The sequence below is a fragment of the Solea solea genome, chromosome 9, assembly GCF_958295425.1.
Source record: "Solea solea chromosome 9, fSolSol10.1, whole genome shotgun sequence".
Lineage (NCBI taxonomy): Eukaryota > Metazoa > Chordata > Actinopteri > Pleuronectiformes > Soleidae > Solea > Solea solea.
In genome coordinates this window covers 11,378,148-11,401,403 of record NC_081142.1, presented here as the reverse complement: position 1 = coordinate 11,401,403, position 23,256 = coordinate 11,378,148, and the positions used below count along the sequence as shown (strand labels likewise).

The following is a 23,256-nucleotide window of genomic DNA, read 5'->3' as shown; positions in this document are numbered from 1 at the left end:
GAAGTTTAACATTGCACATGTACTGTAGCTGCAAAGATTCAAAAGGCAAGAGCTGAATTATAAGTGGTTCACTTGGCCCCCGACTTTATTGCCAAAAGAGTTAAGAGCATACAAACATCTTTGTTGGTGAATATGAATATTTCACCATCTGAACATGAGTTAAGAACATTTGCATTTGCATTATTGAAACATCTTTACTCCACATGCACACAATTGTTTGACATTTCTAGCAGTTTGCAATTTGTTTTACTTCAGAAAACGGTTATTGGTTATTAAACGTGTTTCTTCCTGTTTATTTGTCCCTGACAGATGTAACAATCGGACCCAGTGCATTGTGATCACAGGTTCAGACGTCTTCCCCGATCCCTGCCCAGGGACTTACAAATACCTGGAGGTCCAGTATGAGTGTGTGCCCTACAGTAAGTACGACCCTTCTGTCGTGAGTTGAGAACTTTACCCCCCTTTTCCTCTCCCACACATCACATTCTCAGTGTCTCTTCTCTTGTGCCCTCTATCTCTCGTGTCACATCATATCTTGTCCAATTTCTTCCCTCTGCCTTGTCCAGACAGTGAGCTTTCTCCGTTTGCAACACCTTCCGGCACCATTTTCCTCTGTCTCTTCTTCCATCTGTGTCAAACCATGAACATTTCGTGAAATATGACCTGTAAAAACCCTGTGGTTCTTTTCTGCACCGCCTTTATTATTGATGTGCTCACCATATTTCTTACGGATCAAGCATTCCGAGTGTGAGGCTGCAGAATATAGGGAGGGCAGAGAAAGTAATGCTAACTCTCCATGATGGCAAGTTAGTGGTTCATTACTCAAGTCTTGTACGGAGACATCCATCAGGAGAAAACACAGCTCACCTTGATGGCTACATCCATACAACAGGTGTTGAAGTATGTTAACAGATGTTTCATTATGTAACAGAGCAGAATGACTCCTCTTGTAAGTCAACAAGGTAATAATTCATCTAAAGAGATAGTGTTAACATTTTGTCGTGGATGCTAAAATATTCATTGCCATTCAGCCTCCAAACAATCTTTAGGTTGCCCTTTGCGTTCGAATTCCCCGTTGTCCTTTAAGCTGCCATGTTCATTTGCAATTTGTGAGGGAAATTCCCCCATGTAACCTTTACAAACTGATTAATGACAACGATAAGATGACTTGTGAGAGTCACTGATCAGGTGGAACTGAAATAATTAGAGTGGGAATGATGGCTAGATTTAAGCATTTGGCAGCACTTGCAGATATTAAAAAGAATATCTTGTACACGGATGTCTTCAGACATGTTTCACATGTCAAATCTGCTAAAAACAAAAAAAAAAGAAGCCACAAAACCATTAAGTCCATATATAAATAATGTACCTTAATTCCTCAGAACTTTTTGTGTTTGACATATCACTGCTACACTGCTCATTACCAGTATACCTGTCCACACTGTTGCCCCTAAGTGTTAAATCAGAACATATTAGTGGACATCATTAGATGGTGAACCTCATTACATTTTAAAGGTTAACCTCTCCAAGGCTTTGACAACCTGTAATAATGAGCCAGCTCATCAAGCGAAGCCAAATCCTGTAGCCTCTACCTTACATGTCAAAGAATGTTTTCGCACCTTTTTCCCCTCCGTTTTCACGATGCCTTATGTTAAGTGACTTATCGATTCTGTGTCTTGCTGTGTTACCTCAAACCTGAAGAGCAGGATTAGCCTCAAGGTTCACTCATGTTCACCTTGCCCTGTTTATGATTATCTTTTGCCTCCATGTTTGCATCAATGAGACAGACAGGACTGCCATAGTGTGGTGAACAGTAAACGGCTGCCCAAGGACGCCCACGTCTGGCAAAGTCTGTCTCACAAAAGCAATTCCAAACAGGTCCTCACTACTCTCTTGAGCAGTTTCAAAAAATGCATGTCTGTAGCCCCGTCTTTTTGCTTCTCAAGGTCCATGCCCAACCAGAGTAGGACCAAGAACACAGAATGTATCCTATCGCAACTGCCCTGGTAAGTGCTTAGTGTTCTCCCAGTCTGATGTGGTCCACACAAGCCCAGTCCAGCATTCCCCCACTCAAACCCTGTTGTAAACTATGTAAAACTGTCGTTTAAAAGCCAGTCCCATGTTTTGTTTTTTACCCCCCCAACAATCCCCTGTCTCCTCTTATGCCAAAATAAAATCCACTCAGATTTCCACACTAGATCAAACCAGTACAGCAGGACTTTTCTACTTTTCACGAGTAGATCATATGCCAAATGCCAAGATTTGTTGATTAAAGACATTGCATTGGATCAGGAGCTTAGGATCCCTGGATTTGCTGGGACACAAGCCTTGAGAATCTTGATTTGCAAGAAAAAGTATTAAGTCCCCGTTAAGCTGATCAACGATGGGACCTCAGACGGCGACCTCATTTTGAGTCATTACCACTGCAACTCGAAGTCTGTCTGTCCCATGAAATACAAGCATATTGACATGATGACAGCTGCCTTTTTTTTTTGTCACAGACATAATATAATTTGTTATTTCATTCATTTATTCAGTTGTCTTTTTACTTCTGTGCAGAGACCTTTCCTACAAGTCGAATACATTTCCACCATTCTCGCCGTTTTGGCTTCATAATTTGGTTCCTGCCACGAATGCCCTCATTAGCAACATCACCTTCATGTTCCAGCCAAGGATGTAAATTTCGCCTTCACCTAGCACTGAGTCACCCTCAGAATTGGCTCTAGTATCTGCTTCAATCAGGCAACACAAAAAAACAAGATGTTCCTTTATTAATAAGCCTGTTCTGTGTAGGCTATTTGAAATGAGGAAAAAAAAAGGAAAAAGTCTCATCCCTTTTCTACATTTGTATAAAGTAGACCAGGTCCAGTGGCCCTAAAACGTGTCAAGATGTCCATTGTCCATCACATGCTAATGTTAGTAAACGCTGAGGTCCATGTGATTAAACTGTAAATGCATGAGTTTTGACTCCCCATTCGTTTTTGTGTTCTTTTTTTTCTTCAGTGTAGTTTTGATGCATTCAATCCACCTATAACAATGTAGGAAAACAGATTCTATAACAGCCTAATCAATAGGAGTAGTTCTTGAAAAGCAGGAACTCCCTTGAACAGTGGTTCTCAACCATTGTTGAGTCACGACCCCCCAGAATCACAACACCCAGATGCAAAGATATACTTTGCTCAGGCCACATACAGCAGCAGATGCACTCTATGTTGGCAAGTGTTGTTTTCGTCTCTAAATATTTTGGCATGTCATTACTCTAAACCCCACAGCTTAGCAAGTGGGCGTTTGCGCTGTGGAATGGTGAAATGAGAATAGCTAAATTAGGGGGTGCATGTGCAGGTGCGGCTTTGTCCTTATTACTGAAACCGAGTGGAGGAGACAGACAGACAGACAGACAGACAGACAGATAAACAGAAAAAGTAATTAAGTTCAGTTTCTTAGGCTGTTTTTTTTCTTCTTCTTGATTTTAAATAGAACTTTTAGGTCCTTATTTTATCCTGACTTAAAATGATGAACGTGAATGTTTAGTGTTAGTCTGGGTTGGATTGTGCCGTCTTTGTTTTAATTGTTTCTGTATTGAAAGTGTCTGACTCTCTTCCCTTCCCCCTGTGAAATCTGCAGGTTACCTCCACGGCTATGTGACTCTTTCTCTTCATCCAGTGACTGATTTCTGTTCCAATTGCTATTTCAATTTCTTTTTTCATTTCTACTAACATCATCAAGTTTCCATCTTGTGTTCTTTTCTTTCCAGAGGCACACGACGCCATTTTCTTGGTTCCTCTTGTCTATGTCGTGAAATCTGCTTCTGATCATTTAACTGCTAACGTGTTTGCTTCCCATCCTTGTTTGGTTTTGTAGTTAGCTGCAGGACACTTGAATTTCTTCTCCAGAATGTCGTGAATTGTGTATGGGTCCTTCGTAATCTCGTTTTACCACTGAAGCCTACGTCAGGATACAATGTCTCTTACGATCCTGCACTAATTGGAGTTTGAGAGTTGCAGAATTGAAGGAGAACCCAATTTATTATTGCTCAAATTGTGCCATGGTGCGAGCTAGTCAAAAAACCATGAGATTAAATTAGTAATCAGTCCAAATGTACCTTCAATATCAAAGAATTTATACCCTGACCTAGGCTTCTGTCTAAGTGGAGATACATATTGTCTCATAATCAGAATAGTTTGCATCTGTGTACACTTATGAGGAAAAAACTTTTTACAATGAAATTTGAGGCCTGTTGTCGTTAAACAGAACGGACAGAACAGACTCACTGACTGTAGTGATTGTTAGTGAATTTGCCCTCAGAGTGCCTTGTTAGATTATAAATATATCAAAATAAAAGATCAACAAATTAAACTTGTTGTTATGAAATATGGAATGAAATAGATGCATTTACACTCATAGTATATAATAATGTATTTACTGTAATAGCAATTTACATTGAGTGAGTAATATTAGTGTCATGTGGTGACTATAATTATTAGTCATCGTTCACATTGGTTCAGAATCAGTGGCGGTCGCTGGTCTTTGAAACAGGGGAAGCTCATTTCAGGCCCAGTTATTTATACATAAACTCTTACATAAATGCACTATAATATTGTTTTTTTTTTATACACTGTATATGTACAAATGAATATACACACCGACCAGCTATTTGGTTCTGCCTTTCAGACAGTTCCCCCAATCATCATGCAGAAGCCCAGCGTCTGCGTCCACCCACTCCCCCACCCGTCACGTGTAATTTTGAAATGTAAATACAACACAGCACATATTTGACAACATTTTAGAGGAAGCCGAACTTCCCTTGCTGTCTTAGAGCAATCGCCACTGTTCAGAATGGTAAAATGACATCTTTATTGTACTCACTCGTGTTTTTTTTTATTCCAAAAGATATGCATGTGCTGTATATACAAGCTGTATGGCACCGTAGGGCTGGAAGACATGGACAGAAAATGTTTTCAAATCAATCAATATTGATAATCATAATTAATCATGATAAATGTTGCATGACTAAAGATTGATTTTTTGTGTAAGTTAAAGGGGAAATGTGTAAGATATACGCTAAAATGGTTTCTAATTCAAAACTGTGTGGAGTGTGGCTGGCAAGGTTTCCAAAACAGACCCCAATGTTGCTTCTACTTTAGCAAGTTTTTTCTAGGACATTTTTGAAAAGGCTATTTAGGATTTCTTTGGCTTGGTAATGTTCAGCATTTCTAACCCACTCTGCAGCTTGCTGTGTTAGAGCAAATGTGGGTGTCCATGACCTGCATTATTAGGAGGGGGGTACAACAGACCAACACATCAAACCAAAACATAAACAGAGTTTGCAGGTTATAAATGAACATTTAAATTGGGAATACACTGGCTGCATCATTGTTATCACAAATTATTCAAATTTAACATAAAATTGAATGTTATGACTTAAAAATAAAACATTTCTTACATATAGCCCCTTTAACAAAACCTGTTCATTGTGGTTTTAAACAACAACCACCACCATATATTTCACACATTAAAGTAAAATATTCAAAGTGAATGCATGTGTTATAATTCAACGTGTGTTTGTGCGATGCATAAGTGTTATATTGCTATATGGTATATTGAGCCTCTGTTAGATTAGTTTGAAATAGGTTATACTGCAATATATACTGTTGTTGAATTATTGTCCTACCTTACCTCAGCCCAATTTAACTTTATATTATCCATTCAAGGACAATTTTAAAGGTTAAAGGGGTTGTTTTCATAGAAATGGAAATATAGAATCAGCCTGGTTCATGGTGGTGGATCGATTTAAAGAGTACACGTGTTTAAAGCAATTTTGTTTGGATAAAACGGGGTGAAATGTCACACATTTACTGCCATATCATCCACAAGATGGCCCTTATACTGTTCTCTTATACTCTATTGTACCATTTCAATATTTAATTATTAATCAAAGGAACATCATTTATCATGTGAATCCCATGTGAATACATCCCCTGTGTGTCAAAGAAAAAGCCAGTATCCTTTAATAATGTCAGCTGTTTCAACTGACTGATGTCATGCAACCGATGACAGCATGTCGTTAATTATTTAGATTTAAAAAAAAAGAAAAAAAAATCTACCCACCACTGTGTTAAAAACCAAACTGTTATAATTGGACATGAACACAGTTGTGATCAGATCACTGGTGTACTAATAAGACTTTTTTTCCCCATAGACCGGACCTTCTTGGCTGTGTGTGTCAACTTTTTTCTCACCTTCCCTCCTTTCTCTGAACAGGCGTACCCGTCTCTGTCTCATGTCTCGTAACGTGTTCTGCATATGTAACCGCAGTTATGACAGATAATTCATATTAATCTCTTTTTTTCCCCTTGCACTCCTTTCATTCTCTCTTCCAACGCTTAAAATAGAAGTGGAGCAAAAAGGTAAATAACAGACACGAAACCCCAGCTCCTTGTTTTGTGGCATCTGGTTGTAAACTACCTTTTTTCCCCATGGTGGCCCCTACAAACCCATCGCAGACATTATCTATACAGCCCCCCCCCCCAACTGTGTTATTGATGACTACAGTAGTGCAACAAGAGAAATAAGGCTGGCCATAAGGAAGTAAGCCAAAAGATATAAACGGGGTGTATTGGCTGCAGTCCATATAGGGGCTTCCACTCCTCATTCTCCCTGGGTGCTTCTTCTACTCAGCAGAACCTCATATTGCCTGGCTTCAAACCCTTTTCCATAGCATGCCATGGTAACAGTGTTTCTTGCCCCCTTTTTTTCAAGCTATTGCTTCCTGTTGTCCCTTTGCTTTCCAAGCCTCCCTCTCTCTCTCCCCCTCTCTCTCTCTCACATACACACACTCCTCTCCCCATGACTCTCACTTGACCACTTGCTGCTTTTTTATCTGTAGATTTTTTTGTGCCTCCTCCTCCTCTTTTGCCTCAGCACAACAGCCAAAACACCTCAAGACGTGTTTAATCAAAGTTTTTTTTTTCTCCAAAATTTTGTGACATTTTGCACCACTCCGTAATGACAAGCCTCTCCGCTAGAAACCATAGCAAAGGGTGGTGAAACCAAGACACAACTAAGTACACAAACACTTTGCAGACTCTGCCGACTCCTGCTCTCTCATAACCTCTCCCGTCTTTTGCCACGTGACTTAAGTTGTTGTTTACAGGACCAATTGTTTTGTTAAATTTTGTTTCTGTTCTGTTTCCCCCTCATTTATGTTCTATTCCCAACAGTAAATGTCTATGAGGCCACGCTTCTTTTTTTTTTCTCTCTCTCTCTCTCTCTACTTTACACATTTAAACATTATGTTTAACACTTTTCCTGCTTCTTTTTTCTTCCTATGCACAAAACCACAATCCTTACACTGCCTGTAAATATTGACTATAGCCGTTAGTTGTGTTGGCCACTTTTCTAATGTGTGTTTGTCCCCATTCCTCTTGGACATCCTTTAAAAAAATGAAGACATGACCGATTTTATTGACATTACATATAGTTTAATATTATCTAATATTACACATGTTAACCCATGCCTTTTTTTTTTTTATTCTACTCCTCTTCCATTACTAGTTTTTCTTTGTCCTGGGACCCTGAACGCTGTCGGTGATCCTTCCTTTGTATTTGAAGCGGAACAACAAGCTGGTGCCTGGTGCAAAGACCCACTGCAAGCTGGTGACAAAATCTACTTCATGCCTTGGACTCCTTATAGGACAGACACTCTCATTGAGTATTCCTCCTTGGAGGACTTCCAAAATGCCCGACAAACCATCACATACAAGCTCCCCCACCGGGTAGATGGGACTGGATTTGTGGTCTACGATGGGGCCGTGTTTTTCAACAAGGAACGTACGCGCAACATCGTGAAGTTTGACCTGCGGACTCGTATCAAAAGTGGCGAGGCAATCATCAATAATGCAAACTACCACGACACGTCGCCCTACAAGTGGGGTGGCAAAACAGACATTGATCTGGCAGTCGATGAGAACGGGCTGTGGGTGATCTACGCCACGGAGCAGAACAACGGCATGATGGTTATCAGTCAGTTGAACCCCTACACGCTGCGCTTTGAGGCGACCTGGGACACGGCATATGACAAGCGCTCAGCCTCCAATGCCTTCATGGTGTGTGGAGTACTTTATGTCGTCCGCTCCACCTACGAAGACAATGAAAGCGAGGTCAGCAAGAGCCTGATCGATTACATTTATAATACCAAACAGAACCGTGGGGAATATGTTGATATCCACTTTCCAAACCAGTACCAATACATTGCAGCTGTGGATTATAATCCGCGCGATAATCAGCTCTATGTGTGGAATAATTTTTACATCCTGAGGTACAATCTGGAGTTTGGCCAACCCGATCCGGCACATGGTAAGAACCCAAACCCCCAGTCATTTCTCCTGCAAACAATAATGTAAGATGGAATTGCTGAAATTGTGATTTTTATTTTTTTTGCTGCTGTCAAGCGCTCTTTGTTATTCCTTTGGAATTTTCCATCTACATATCAAGTGTCACAGCTGACTGATTTTTAATTTAGAATCTCATATGTGCTGGATATATTTCCAAAGTCTAGAAAATGATCGCGTATAGGGAGAGGGGTGTTCTGTGATAAACAACACCTTAAAGCCACGTAGCATATCACGAGGGATCAGTATCTCAGGGATTCGGGGAGGTTTGTCATCCGGGTGTTCTCCCAGATGGCAAACGCTTGAGGGACCCCTGCTAGCGTACCCCTTATTTTAGAGAGCGTGAGACAGGGAGAGACAAATATACTCTCACGCCTGGAAACATACATGCCTGGACAGGTGCAAAGTCTTGCCTGGGGCAAGGTTAGATCACAGTGATGCTGAAACTCCAAATCCAAACTCCGACTCTTTCGGAGGTAAAGTTCTGTCTAAGAGAGAAAGAGATGGTGGACACGAAGGAGATGGATCAATCATTCGGAATCGAATCATTTAAAATATGCACCATGTTTTTTTTTAATTCAGCTGTCAAGAGCTTAGGAGAGACTAGCCCAGGCTTGTCATAGTCCTTACACTGAGACTTTAACGTTAATTATCCTAATCCCTTGCATACCCAGAGTTCGGAGTCAACGCAATGTTCAACGCAGTCAGTAATGAGCCACGGAGGTCAAGCAACTTTTCACAGATTATCCAAGAGCTCAGTGTTTATTAATGTGTTTGCTTGTCTAGCTATAAATATGGGCATGGGCTAGGGCGGCTGAAGTCAAATTAGCCAGTGGAACGGCATCAATCTTACCAGGAAAAAAAAAAGCAAGTCTGACCGTGACAAAGAACATCAACCAGGATTGGAGGCGGAATTTGTGTGCACATTTGTGTGTGTGTAAAATCCTGCAACAAACACGCGGACAAGGACAAACAAGAAAGTCAAACTTGTTTTTTTTTTATTTCCCAGCTCTGAATAACGTGTTTGAAGTTTGACAGTTTTCAAAATGAAGTTCATTTAGAGCAGCTATAGAAGTACGCCACAGTCACAGCCACAGACAATTCCTTGAGTTTAGTCATGTCCAAAAAATCCTTTTCATACACTCGTGCAGAGAATTCCAAATGAGCTGATTTCAACCCAGATAGCTGCTGTAAATTGGTAATAATAACATGATCCAATATCACCTCTCTTCTAAAAACACGTGTTATTTGTCCCCTATACACTATATACACAAGATTTCACAAGCTCTGCAACACTCTTTATATTTAGCTTGGCTGTTGTGGATTCTTGGAATAAGCTGTGTATAGGCAGACTGCACACTCTATTGATTTATTCATTTGTTGAATGGATGCTGATTACCGATCATTGATCAAGATCAGCGGCTCTTAAAGGAGCCACCCCGACATAAGACTAGATTGATGCTGTCCGTGTGCGCGGTGCCTATGTGTTTGTGTGTTTGAGAAGGCATTCTTTTATTGTTAACTCTCAAAAACCAAACAGGAAACTGCCGTCCTTCATGTCAGTCTCGCTCCCCGCAAATACGTTAATGACTCATCTCGATATTAACATATTATCAGAAATATATTTACTGGTGTTAATAAACAGCTCTGTCCTGCCATATTTGCACCACCGTTCACACGTCTTTATGTAACCGTCAACAGGGACTCTGCTCTCTTGTCTTGACGAATGAGACGTGCGCCTGCTGCTGCTGCTGCTGCTGCTGCTGCTGCTGCTGCCTAATATATGTGGAGATGCAGCTGATGTGTAGAAAGGAGAATGGTCCAGGATGATCATCAAGATGTCAATAAACTTGTCCTCCCACATGGTTGATGTTGGCACATAAATGATGGCACTTTTTTTTCTGGCTGTCACTGGACGCCTTCTCTGTTAAATCTTGATGTCTGCACTAAAACAAGCCTTCAGAATGTTAAAAGTTTTCAAGTAAACGTTTTAACAGTTCTCTGCAGCAAAAAAAAAACAAACAAGTTTTAAGTTTTGCTCAAACTATGACAAGCGCCTCGTCTTACGACACGAACATGCAGGAAGCATTGTTAATACAGCAGAGCGAGGCTAATTATGAATGTCGACGCCAGTTAATTGTTCGTAGGTTTTGTGTTTGCAAGATTGTTTAATCTTTCTCTTGAAGCAGAATACAGAGGATGAGTCAGTGTGGTCATGGGGGTCAGTACTGACACTGTCACTTGATTCCCTCTGTCGGGAAATGCAGTCACATCTCAGTAATGTTTGAGACCCTGTGTGGCAGACGGTTGGGTACTCGTCAAGTCTAGTAACATTGCTCGTGTCGAGGCAAGATCATCGCTTGTAGGATTATGGGAGAGTAGACGGGGTCACATCCAACGAGCAGCTCCACAGGAAGTGGACATAAAATGGGTCAGTAAGTTCCTCTTTTAGCTTTGACCAGCAGTGCGACAATCCATTCGTTTAACCATGGCCCCGTGTCTGTTTCCCATCTTGCATATAGGAGCTAATAGAAAGACATATTCCTTTGTCGCGTCTTGCAAATGAGATGATTAAATTGATTTAAATGAGGTATGCCCAGAGAAAACCCATTATGCACCTATTTCCATGGACCGTTTATTCATGCCACGCTCTAAAAAAAGGGTCTCAAACCACTGAGTAAGCATATCAAAAGCTATTTTTTACCAGAAGTATGCACAAACAGAACGATGGGACACAGGTGAACCTTTTATTCATCCCTTGTTGCAAAATTAGATTCTGAATCACTTCCATAAAAAAGCCCCCAGCGCTGCAGTTAACGCCCACACAAATCAAGACCTCCTCTTTAATTGTTTAAATGTCAATACATTTGCATACGGTGTCTGTCTTTGCTGCGGCCCCAAATTATACATTTGCAAGTGGGGATCGTAAGGCAGAGAATGACCCAATTTGTTCAAAATTACAAGGTAGAACTCACGGAGGCGACTTGCCAATTAGCTTACAAAACTCTGCACGTGGTCAAAACAATGCCCTGTAGATGTGTGATACGAAAGTGCTTTACAATGCAAAAATGCTCAGCTGTTACAGATGCTTGCGAGTCATCTGCATTAGCAGTTACCCCAGAGAGCCTGCCTCTTATAGTCTGATGAATATACAACTCTTGAATAAGCACCACCATGATTCATCCCTGTCTTCTGCAGCACCTACATAGAGGTCAACTTGTGCGTGGCATCATTTACAGGAAAAACACAGGAAACACACACACACACAGAGAGAGAGACAGAGAGAGAGATGGATAGTTTTTACATCAACCTGAAGCTTGCACAGCCATCTCAGGTGGTCAGGTTAAAATGGCAGAGAGTTGTGGCTGCTCCATGTGAGGCAGTGGTACAGGAGCAGGGCTCAGGATGTGTAAAAAAACGGCCAATTTGTGTGTTTGCCTTGTCAGTGCACCCCACCCCTCTGTCAGCTGCCCAAGTGGACAGCAATGGGAAAGGAGAGGGTATTGATGTGGAAAATCACCTTTTTTGCTTTTGTTTTTCTCTTCTCTTGTCATATTCTCCCTTTTGCAGTTTTTTTTTTGTCTGTCTGCTTACACCGCTCTCTTTCAGTATCTCTCTATTGCAGTCGGCCTGACCTTTTCTGCCCAGTCTACCTCTTTGTCTGACTATCTTTCTCTCTTCAGTCTCTCTTTTTCCCCTCCTTTTTTTTTTTAATACTACTCCTCCTCATTCATTGTCACCCGTGAGCTATGGCTTCACATCTGGATATGTCGACACGTACAATATATGCATCTTGTTTGGCCGCTCTTCAGCTACAACTCTCTGACTGCACACTAAGGGACAGGATTGAAGTAAATCCTCAGCTGTCTTTGGAAAACTGCAACACACAAAAAACAGGACAGTTTTGTCTTGTACATAATCAGTAATCGAGCCCAGAAACACATTCATTCTAATTCTAACCAAGAGAACATCTTAATATTTGTCATGCCGTCTCATCATTCACACGATCATATTACCCAGAAAAGACTGACACTTGAAATCTTTAAAATCTCAAATACTATTATTGACAACCTATGAAAAGATATGAGCTGCCAGTGATGGACTAATTCAACAAGTGCCTTATTTTTATAGCACTTAAAAGTGTCTATAGATCTTTGAATTTTCCAAAGGTTAGGGCACTACTGGGGAGTGTATCTGCAGCAAAAGGCCTCTTTTTTTTACTGCTTTCCTATAGTGTCTCCCTATATGCCAGCCACTGTTCTTTATTCCTCCCATGTAGCATTTTTAACCAGCAGTTTATGACACAGCGTGACGTTATTCCTTCGACATCGTGACCCACTGGTCTCATTCTTAGTTACGATATCGGGGCTGAATTTAACTGGGGCGATAAAGGGGGGCGGGGGGGGGGGGGGGCAATCCCACGATAGGGATTTACAGTCTTGTTCACAGTGTCTCTGATATTACATCGTGGGATAATACCTAACCAGTGTGCTGTCTGGCGGCAATAAAGGCTGCTCAGCACATGAGGTCAGAGGGTCACCTGTTTCCTGTGAAATCTGATCGTGATCTCTGCCGCTTCTCCAGTGCTGAACATCGAGAGACATCGGGACCAGTTGTTGCCAGTCCAAGGCGGACAAATTAATTTCTCACCCCAAACACACGTACCTGGAGATAATGTTTGCTCATAGTCCCAAGCTGCCCGTTACCACTTTACCCTGGAATGTCTGCACCTGCTGATATTGAACTACTGTGCACAGTGTGGCCAAATGATCTACCGACAGCGTACGAGCGTGTGGGCAGCAGCAAAACCGAGGTTATGAATTTCGAAACCTCTCAAAGAGTTGTTGGACATGAAAGTGAGAGGAGGGAGCGTGATTATGGGTTTCGGCTGAGCCCCATGGCCGAAGGGGATCCACGGTCCCTCGTTTGACTACAGTCTGTCTGTGAAACGAAGCATATTAATAGAATTATTAGTCAACTCCCCACAACACCTTCTCGGAGATTTCTTTTACCCAGGGCTGATTATCATGTCTTCATATTTCTACTTTCCTTTAATCTCTGTGTGTGCGTGGACTTGCATGACGGCCCATGTTCCCCAGCTGTGCTAATGTGCGTATGCATGTGCAAACTTATGGATGTGTGTGTCCGCGCGCAACTGTGTACGGACAACCCTGAAATAGACACCCTTCTGTGTGCACAGCATTAAATATCAGTCCGCTTGGCACACTTAAGAGTTAATGCTTGAAATTTGAGGCACGTACTGTACTGAGAGAGAGCTGCAAGGAGAGGGGGGGTGGGGTGGGGGGCAGGCTGGTGTCTGGCAGCTGCTATGTCTGTTCTCTATACTTTGGTGTCATTTTGTGTGTGAGGGTGTATATGAATGTGTACATGTGTTTGTAAGAATGCATGGATGTATGTGTGGGAGTGCACTCCGACTGCCTGCCTGGCTGTGCCCATATGAATCAATGTGTTTGTGTTGTGAGAAGGGAAAATATTGGACACAGCAGTAAATAACATAATCCAGCTATTAGGTTTTGTTCCCAACGACATGGACGTATACTGTACACACCCTCAGAAGGACACGACTCCTGGGAAATTATGTGAATTTTCTCTCAGCTTTCTTCATATTTACTGCTGATACCCAAGCAATCACACGCCATGTTCCCCTCCACGGCAACAAATGCAACAGAGTGAAAGACGTGTAATGCAATTTCCTTTGTGTATTATTGTTATTATTGGTAGATATCAAAATGCATCACAAATGTATTATAAATCATCACACTATTTCATACTCAAGAACAGCTCCATTTCCATAAGCACGGCTGCGTCCAGCGAGGACCGAGCGAGTGAAAGAGCGATATTTCAGCAGCAGCATTAGCAGAGGGAATAATTTACACTTTTGTTTTTTTTTTCACAGTTCAACATCTCATTTCAATTAACATACACTCAGTGCTGGATGTTTTGAAAACTGGTGGGCTATTTTCCGCCCACCATATTCTCTTGGTCTCCACACAAAAAACAAGCATGGTCCCATCTAATGGCAGAAACAGATTTTGAATTGTCTGAGTTCCATCGACTTGTTAACTCTTTTCTATTCTTTTTCCATTTGGCGGTGATTACCACCCAGGAGCCACATTTCAGTTCCCAAAAGACACTTTTTTTTTTTTCTTTTAACTCTAGCACAAAATCAGTGTCCCACTAAAATGGGAACAAAGGCAAATCCCCTAAGCAGCCTTGTTTTACATCGCCACGAGATAAAGCCATGACAGAGTGGGGCATAGACATGGGATGAGTCAGAGCTGGTAATCATTTATAACTTTTTTATGTGGGAAATTAGCTAAAATAAATGATTTGTGTGGGTTCCCTCACCATCTTTTTTTTTTTCTTACCATTTTTCTTCCCCCGCAAGATAAACATCACCTGATAATGTGTTTGAAACATTACCCAGATGAACAGCCATGCAGTGCCAACTAAAAGTGAAGTCATTAAGCATAATATAAAAGACACACATGCTGTCAGCTTTCATTTTTCATCCCGACATGAATACTGAGTCCGGGTAAAGTCTAATCTAAACATGTGTGTGGACGGCTATATGTTTGCATATGCTCTGACAACATTCCTAAAACAGCCTGGATCCGTGTCTCCCTGTCCGATAGTCTACATGTGATAATCTCTGTCATTTAATCAAAAGAATACGGCGCAATGATCGTGTTAGGCATATGTTTCTACAGACAAAAACAGTGATGCCTCATAAAAGGTATGGGGGGGAAAAACAATTCAATACCCTAACCTATAGGTTAATTCCTTCCATTTTTAATTGGATTAAATTAAACCAAGCTAAATCATAAAGGTACTGAGATTACTCTTTTGCTGGCAGGATTATGGGTAGACACGCTATATGTACACAGAAACAGCAGTGGTCATAGAGGCTGCATTGTTTATGCATGAGTCTTGCAGGGAAACATAGCCTACATCCACATTAGCCTCTTTTTTCACAAAGGGAAAGAGGATTAGTGTGCATCACAAACATTAAATTGACACCTCCCGACTGAATCATTTTAGCCCCTCTGCTTATGTCATTTTCACACTATTCCCTGTTCGTGAAGCTTGGACACGTACAGCTGTAGTCTGTGATGGTACACGCATAGGTAAACAACGTTGAGCAATGTCAGCATAGTCGTGTGTTTCTTTTTCGGATTTCCTGTCTTATGCAGCACAGACACTGGGTCAGCAAATCCACCTCACACCTTTTTCCCAACAGCGAAATCCATACATTTTGCAATCCCTTTCCCAAAAGCTTTAGGAGAGCCAAGCCCAGTAGTTGTTAGCCTCAAATTAAACAAGTCGAACATTAATTTCCTCCACAGTCTCTCTGCCGATAGCAGGTAGCAGTGAAAGAAGCACTTCAAAGAAATTGTATTGTTCATTTGTAACTGGAGCGTGGAGCTCGACATCCCAGCAGGTCATGACAAGCGGCCCTCTTTGAGTGAGGCGGGCAGACAAGATATAGTTGTTACTTGACATGCAGGAGGAATGTGCTGAGATCACAGCCGATGCCGCTTTTGATTTATTGGTTGTAGTTGTGAGCCCTTTATCCTAAATCACGCTGCCTAACAGTGATTCATTTTCATTTTATTTCTGTCTGGATTCTAAACTCCCCACCCACAAAGACGTGGATCTTATCATTATTATCTTTCATATTTTGGAAATGAAAAACCTATAATGGGCCCCGTAGAGGCCCTGGGATCTTGTGGAAGTAAAAAAAAAACAAAAAACAGATATATATTTTCACACTATGTCAACACAGTCATTAATATTTCATTGCTGCAATATTACATGCGAGTATGACATTTAGGGTGGTATTTTTTCTTCCTTTTTTTGGACTTTTACTGTCACCTGGGGGGCGACGGTCGCTCAGTGGTAGAGCGAGTCGCCTCTCAACTTGGAGGTTGTCTACATGTCGATGTATTTTGGACACGCTGCTGCTGATGGCCGTGCCGGCAGCGTTCGAGTGGGTATGAAAGATGTGTGATAGAAAACGAGCCGCACATAGATGTGCTGCGTGAATGTGTGAGAGGCAAAACTGTAATGTGAAGCAGCTTTGAGTGGTCATCGGGACTAGAAAAGTGCTGTATAAATACAGACCATTTACCTTGCTAAATGCTACTTCTGTAAGGACACTCAGCACAGGTTTTTGTCTCAGCCACTTTGACAGGCCGAGCAGCCGTGAATCTCACTGTTAAGTAAAAGGATGCAGGTACAGGGGAGGAGAGACAGGAGAAAAGGATGCTTCGGTGAATTCAGCCAGCCCAGGTCTGCCTTCAGCTCAGTGTCAAAACATCCAGTCGGCTGTGTGCACCTTTATGTCACCTGCTTGGGTGTGTTTGTGTGTATATGTCGTCCCATGCCCCCCCACCAGGAGAGAGAACACAGAGTCATCTCATCGGGTCATTTATTCATTCATTGTCTACCGCTTTATCCTCCACATGAGGGTCGCAGGAGCCGCTGCAGCCAATCCCGGCTGGTCGCCAGTCCATCGCGGGGTCAACACACAGAGACAAACAACCATTCACTCTCACATTCGGTCAATTTAGAGTGTCCAATTAACCTCTGCAGGTTTTTGGGCTGTGGGAGCAAATCAGAAAACTCAGAGAAAACCCACACTCACACACACACACACACACAAGGGAGAACATGCAAACTCTGTGCAGGAAGGCCCTCGTTCAGAACGGGCTGCAAATTCGACCCTTTTTCCTGCAAAGCACCAGTGCTAGCTACTACTCTGCCGGGTGGCCCCTCATCCGGTCAGTACAGCCTAATAGTCCACAGGTAGCAACCAGCCGCAAAGATGATTTCCCTTCAGCTCAACTGAGCTGAAGCCTTTCATCCACATCGCGGGGCATGTGGTGTTTGTAGCACTTGTGCGTGTTGTGTGTGCTCGTGTTTAGCAAGTGTAGGAGGGGTGGTTTACAGTCTGATGCCTGACCCCATTATTCAGTGAGAGCCTACTCTCCACAGAAAGAGAAGCGGACTTCTTCCTCTTCTCTAACAGGTTTATGAATTCCTCCTGACATCATTTTCTTTGTGTGCATAAATTCTGCCCCTCCCCCCGTCTCCCCCGTCCTGCCTCCGACTCCCCCCCCCCCTCGTCTTTGTCGCTGCATCTCGTCGATGTTTTCACCAGCGGTTGTACTACCAAGAGCGTCAGTGCTCGGCTCGAGCTGTGCAACGGCACCTCTTCACGTTTGCTGCATGCTCTACAGGCAGCCTAATGGAGGAAATCAAAGTACTCAAATGTGATTAGATTCACTGTGCACATTGCATTCCAATCAGAGCTCCTTTGACGGATATAGCACTTCCTTTTTTTCCCTTTGGTACAGTGCGGTGTGCAGTAGATTTGTATCAAATACTTTGTATTTACAGACATTTCATCGATGAAAACTCCCTCATGTTTGACTTTTATGATATGTAATTACAGTGCTGCCCACTTTTTCTCTGCCGTATCATATGACAAATGTCCTCACACTTTTCTCCATAGTGCCTCATGTTAAATGTAAAGAGTGCACTATTTTCTCCTTTCCCAGGACTGAAACATATTGTTTTCGCCTGGGGCATTGCATGAGTTACTGCACACCTGTTTTTATCAGAGTTGTAGGGAGAAACGACTGTAAAATGAAGGTTCAGGCACCAGTGGTACGCCGTACAGGTTCTGTGTTGCTCTAGTGAAATTTAATCAGCCATGCCACAAAATCTCCCAGGCAAGAATGATTGCCAGCCAGGAGGATGTTACTGTAATTATTGTCTTGTTCAGTGCAGACTGAGTGCCTCGGATAAGCCATAGTCAATGGGAAGGCAAATACGCTTGTTGCACAAAGCACTTAGCAGCAATTTACACAACAGGATACTTGGATGTATACGCATTAAAGTGTTGAACATTTTGAGAAAAAGAAAAAATTAAGGATGTTACTCCGTGGACTCGCCATTAAAATTTTGTGGTACATGAGGGCATCTGCCCACGAGAAGGTCAGGGTTTGAATCCCTTCCAAAATGTCGTTACCAACATTTTTGATATTAACCACATTATGTGTCCCAGGTGGCCACACTAATGAGCAGACTTGAAACTGCTGCCATAGTTCAAACTACAGTTGTGTTGTTCTTTGTATCCCCATAACGGCACCGTGTTTATCATGAGAACTATGTATGCCACTGAGAACCAAACTCCTGCTCCACCCTCATGTAATGTGTCTTTTACCCTCTCTCTCTTCACAGCTCCACCACTGTCAGAAGTCACCACATCCCCTCAGCCTCAGAGAACTACAACCGCCACCACAACAACCACAGTGCACCGGGGCGTGGCCAACACTACTGCCACAACAGGGCTCAAGGAAGGCAGCAGGGGAGCACCCAAGCCACCTCCCGTGATTCTACAGACTACTTCCCCTCCACCTCTGGAGTCCTTCCCTTTACCCCAGCGTTACTGCGAAGCCACAGAGAGAAGAGACATAATGTGGCCTCAGACCCAGAGGGGCATGCTTGTGGAACGACCTTGCCCCAAAGGAACGCGAGGTAAACAGGGCCTGTGCTCACCTCAGGGCCACATCCAGCACTTGCTGCTTTCAGTGTGACCTGAAGAGTTTGTTAGATCTGCCTGATATTCTCCCTTACACTTGTTGTTATTATGTGTAAGCACTAGACCGAGTGGATGCACTTGGAATCAGTGAAGACTGGTGTAATGGTGGTAATGGTTTTTGCTTTTGACTGTATCATTCCAGGTTGAAAACATGATTACAAAATCCGTAACGACTGTGTCTCTCAGAGCCGGCTTAGAGACACGAATCTCTCATTTGAGTGTGTGTGTGAAATAAGGGCTAATTACGATGGGAGAAAAGTGGCTCGATAAGCTGTTGAAAAATGTTTTTTTATTTTTTTAGAGAGAGAATTTACTTTGCAGAAACATTTGTGACACGATGTGTTTGGTAGTTTACTGAATCCAGCAATTTCTCTGTAATTTGTCCTCTGACAGCACTGAAGCAGCCTAACATAGTGAAAACAAAATATGCCTGGGCTGATGTTTCTGTGTGCATGCTCAAACAGACTATGTGGCGATTTTAATGATTTTGCATGTTTGTAAATATGTTGTTTGGTTGCATTTTCCTCTTTTTCTTTTTTTAAATCTCTAATTTGTCCTTCGCTGCCAAGTAAAGGACTTTGTGAGTAAATAAATTAGACGTGACTTGACTGAACTTGACTACTCTGTTCTTGTTTTCCCTGTCAGGCACAGCCTCTTATTTATGTGTCCTTTCCACTGGGGCCTGGCACCCAAAGGGCCCTGATCTCAGCAACTGCACCTCCCACTGGGTCAACCAAGTAGCCCAGAAGGTTTGTATAGGCAATGCCTCACTGTTTTTCCTCCTAAGCAGAATGTGTTTCTTAAAAACAAAGAAGGTGCAGACAAAATAATAAAAACACGTCCTTATGGAAGACTTCAACTCTGAATGTCTTTCTCACTGTTACAAAGATGGGAGTAAATCTGGGTCAAATTAGCTTGAAAGCTGCATTTGTCAGCTATAGAAGGAGTCTGGAAAAGAAGACTTTGATATGAATTTTATAGGACAACTAAAGCACTAAATGTCTCGCATTGCAGTCAGAAGAACTGCAAAATTATATATTAAAGAAAAATGTGACACCCAACTCGCTTTAAAGTAGAGCAGACACAGGAGATGAAAGTTAGATGATATTATGCCTTTAATATAAACCGGCTTTGGAGAAATTACTGTTCCCCTTAAATGTAAGGGCCTTTTACATGAACTCTTTGTATTTCCTCTACTCTGAGTATAATGCATGCAGATCGAGGAGCAGATATGTCCTGTGTGTACTTGTTTTTGTACCTTTTTTTTTTTTTTACTTCACCACACAGTAAAAAAAAAAATGCTACCATGGCAACATCTCCTGCTCGAAAGAAAACATTAAACCCTTTGTTCATAAATAGCATTTCAAGGACTTGTTTAAGTGTGATAAGTCAGAATTGCAGATGTGAAGAACCCTCAAAGTCGCTTTTTCTTGCATTCCTCTGACGCTCATTTACGCTCCCTTCCACCCAACACCCCCCCACCCCCCGCAGATCCGCAGCGGGGAAAATGCAGCGAACCTCGCCAATGAGTTAGCAAAGCACACTAAAGGCCCCATCTTTGCCGGGGATGTCAGCTCCTCAGTGCGCCTCATGGAGCAGCTTGTGGACATTCTGGATGCTCAGCTGCAGGAGCTCAGACCCAGTGAGAAGGATTCAGCTGGACGAAGTTTTAACAAGGTATGAAAAAACTATGAAAAAAAAGAAAAAACACATCACTATTTAAAGAAAATCCTTGAGTGAATTTTCCCACAACCTTTCTCTTGCTGAATCACTCTGCAGTCAAGGTTTACATGACCTGTGGGGGTTTATCTGTCAACTTAGAAATGCAGATTATTTTTATTTTGTTGGTTTGTTTTTTTCCCTTTGGTCTTCCTCCCGAATAACACTGCGGTAATACAGCTTGTTGTTGTTATTATTGGTCCCCTTAGTCCCTGTTTCAAAGTCAGATACGCTGTGAGACAAACAGAGCAGAAACAAAATGGTTGCATGGTGTTAGACTCTGACGGGGAGGAGACTTCTGTATTCTGTCTGTGTTTGGTTAATTAACATTAGCCAAACCACTTTGTGGTCGTCAAGCAGGTCAGCAGCACATGAGACACCTCAGTGGCTGGAAACGTCACTGAATATTTAGTACAACCAGCACCTTGTCTTTACAAATCATTTGAGAAGCTTGATCTTGTGCAAATTATGTCTCTGTTCTTTTTTTTTTTTTTGTCTCAAATAAAAAAGCTTCAAAAACGAGAAAGGACATGCAGGGCGTACATGAAGGTACTGGAGAAATGCTTCTGTCCACTCACTTGCTGCTGCCCCTTGCTCTGTTCCTGATAATGCCCCCCAACCCAAGTTCAGCAGCATGCACTCTGCATTGTCATGTACTCCCTCCTCCCTGTGCTTCCTGTTTTGTTTTTTTGTTTTTGAATAATTGCCTAACACACAGATGCTCTTGCACCCAGTCAGAGAGATGTCATCTCCAGTTACTGCGGTGACTTCTTTTCATGGATGTGTCGCTGAGTTTTTTTTTTCTTCCCCTCTATGCATTGACAGTGATAGTTTATTTTGTTTTTCATTCTCGTCTATGTTCGGTTCAGTATTGCACGTCTGGTAGCACACACCACGACAAACAGACACCCTTACATCCCTCTCATTATCCACTTACTAAAGAAACTGCTGCATTGTTTAAATTTCCGCTGCTTTTATACATGTTGATCACCGTCCGTGCTTCTTTTTTTTTTTTTGAAGGACCATGACCTGACCTTTCATCACAAGTAATATAAAACATTCACCAGAACACAGGTTTAAGGTCATAGAAATCATTTGTTTCATAAATTATAGGTGCAAATCTGAAGCTGTATGTGTGTAATAGGGTCACTTAGGTCAAATCTTTTTTTTTTTTTTTTCTTCGTTTCATTGAATGCTATCAGGATCACACATCAAAGTATTTCATCCATATATATCTTTCCACCATTAGGGAGCTCATTGTCCTACACCTGCCACCAAAGTCACCCACCACAATCCAGATCTCTCCTTTGGGAGGGTATTAAAATGGATTGAGCTAATTAGCCAGTCAACGGCCATGCACTCATAAAAAGAAAAGAGGAAAAAAAAAAAAGGGGGGGGGGAAATACACACACAGCATCTCGCCACCTCTCTTAAAAATGTCACATCATCAATTTGGTTTTTAATGTCACGACATGTGGATTTAAAGTCAGAGGTACTGACAGTATGAGAGAAGGTTTGTCACTGCAAATGGAATGACAGCACTTATTTGACTAATGAGAGAATGAGAGGATCTGGGACCACAGATTGTTGAGTCAGCAGTATCTGACATCTGCCATACTTGACACAACATCACATTAGCAGCCCCCCCCCCCCCCACACACACACACACACACCCCCCCAGCCTTTCCACTAGCCACGGCCTGATTAGACACATTGATTTAATTTATTTCCCCAAGAAAGCCAAGCGTCATGGTGGGAAGTGTGGAGAGGGAAAAAGGTTTGCAGGAATCATCCATTTCATGACAAAAACACATCACATCTTTTATTTGCATTCTGCAGCATGCATTTCAGGAAGAGTAAATCCAAAATCTGTGTTTAAGTACGAGTTGACCCCAGTTCAGGAGTTAAAGAGAAGAAAAATGATGCTGAACATTGAAATTAGAGAATTTGAACAGCCTTCGGCACTTAAACAGAACCCTGCTACCTTGTTATTGGACAGAGCAAATAGGCTCAATACACTGTGACCCGGCGTTTGCCCTGAAGCAATGTCCTTGAAAAAGAAACTGAATCTGCACCAACTCTCTCCATCTGCAGTTTCTCCTTCATAATCAATAGACTTTCAAAATATTGCTCTGTATTATTTTTCCCTCATCATATTTATTTAAATCACATCAGACGTTGTCATGCATGTCACTGCTTATGTATCTGCTTTATGCATGCTTTCTTTTTTTTTTTCCCCCTTTCCAAGACACTCGAGTGTCTTTGGTTTTTATTTGCATTGATGTTTGTTGGTGTTTTTTTGTTTGGACACAGGCCATTGTGGACACAGTAGATAACCTTCTGCGACCAGAGGCCTTGCAATCTTGGCAGGACATGAACAGCACAGAGCAAACGCACGCAGCCACCATGTTACTGGATACTCTGGAAGAGGGGGCCTTCGTCCTTGCCGACAACCTCATGGAACCCGCCTTTGTCAAAGTTCCTGCAGACAATATAAGTAAGTAAGGCGGAGTTTGT

General features: G+C 42.1%; 1 protein-coding gene across 33 annotated transcripts in view; it reads left to right on the top strand.

The window, feature by feature from the left end:
- Positions 1-23,256, top strand: part of adgrl2a (adhesion G protein-coupled receptor L2a) — an 89,245-nt gene that overhangs the window by 47,378 nt on the left and 18,611 nt on the right. For 21 of the 33 annotated variants that reach the window (XM_058639233.1, XM_058639230.1, XM_058639237.1 and 18 more), the window contains exons 4-12: positions 310-419; positions 1,947-2,006; positions 6,393-6,407; positions 7,555-8,355; positions 18,660-18,956; positions 19,666-19,769; positions 20,512-20,697; positions 21,250-21,288; positions 23,053-23,236. In XM_058639233.1, the coding sequence (XP_058495216.1) occupies positions 310-419; positions 1,947-2,006; positions 6,393-6,407; positions 7,555-8,355; positions 18,660-18,956; positions 19,666-19,769; positions 20,512-20,697; positions 21,250-21,288; positions 23,053-23,236 (1,796 nt within the window). The remainder of the gene's footprint in view (positions 1-309; positions 420-1,946; positions 2,007-6,392; positions 6,408-7,554; positions 8,356-18,659; positions 18,957-19,665; positions 19,770-20,511; positions 20,698-21,249; positions 21,289-23,052; positions 23,237-23,256) is intronic. The other 12 variants (XM_058639231.1, XM_058639254.1, XM_058639253.1 and 9 more) reach the window with 4 other exon arrangements.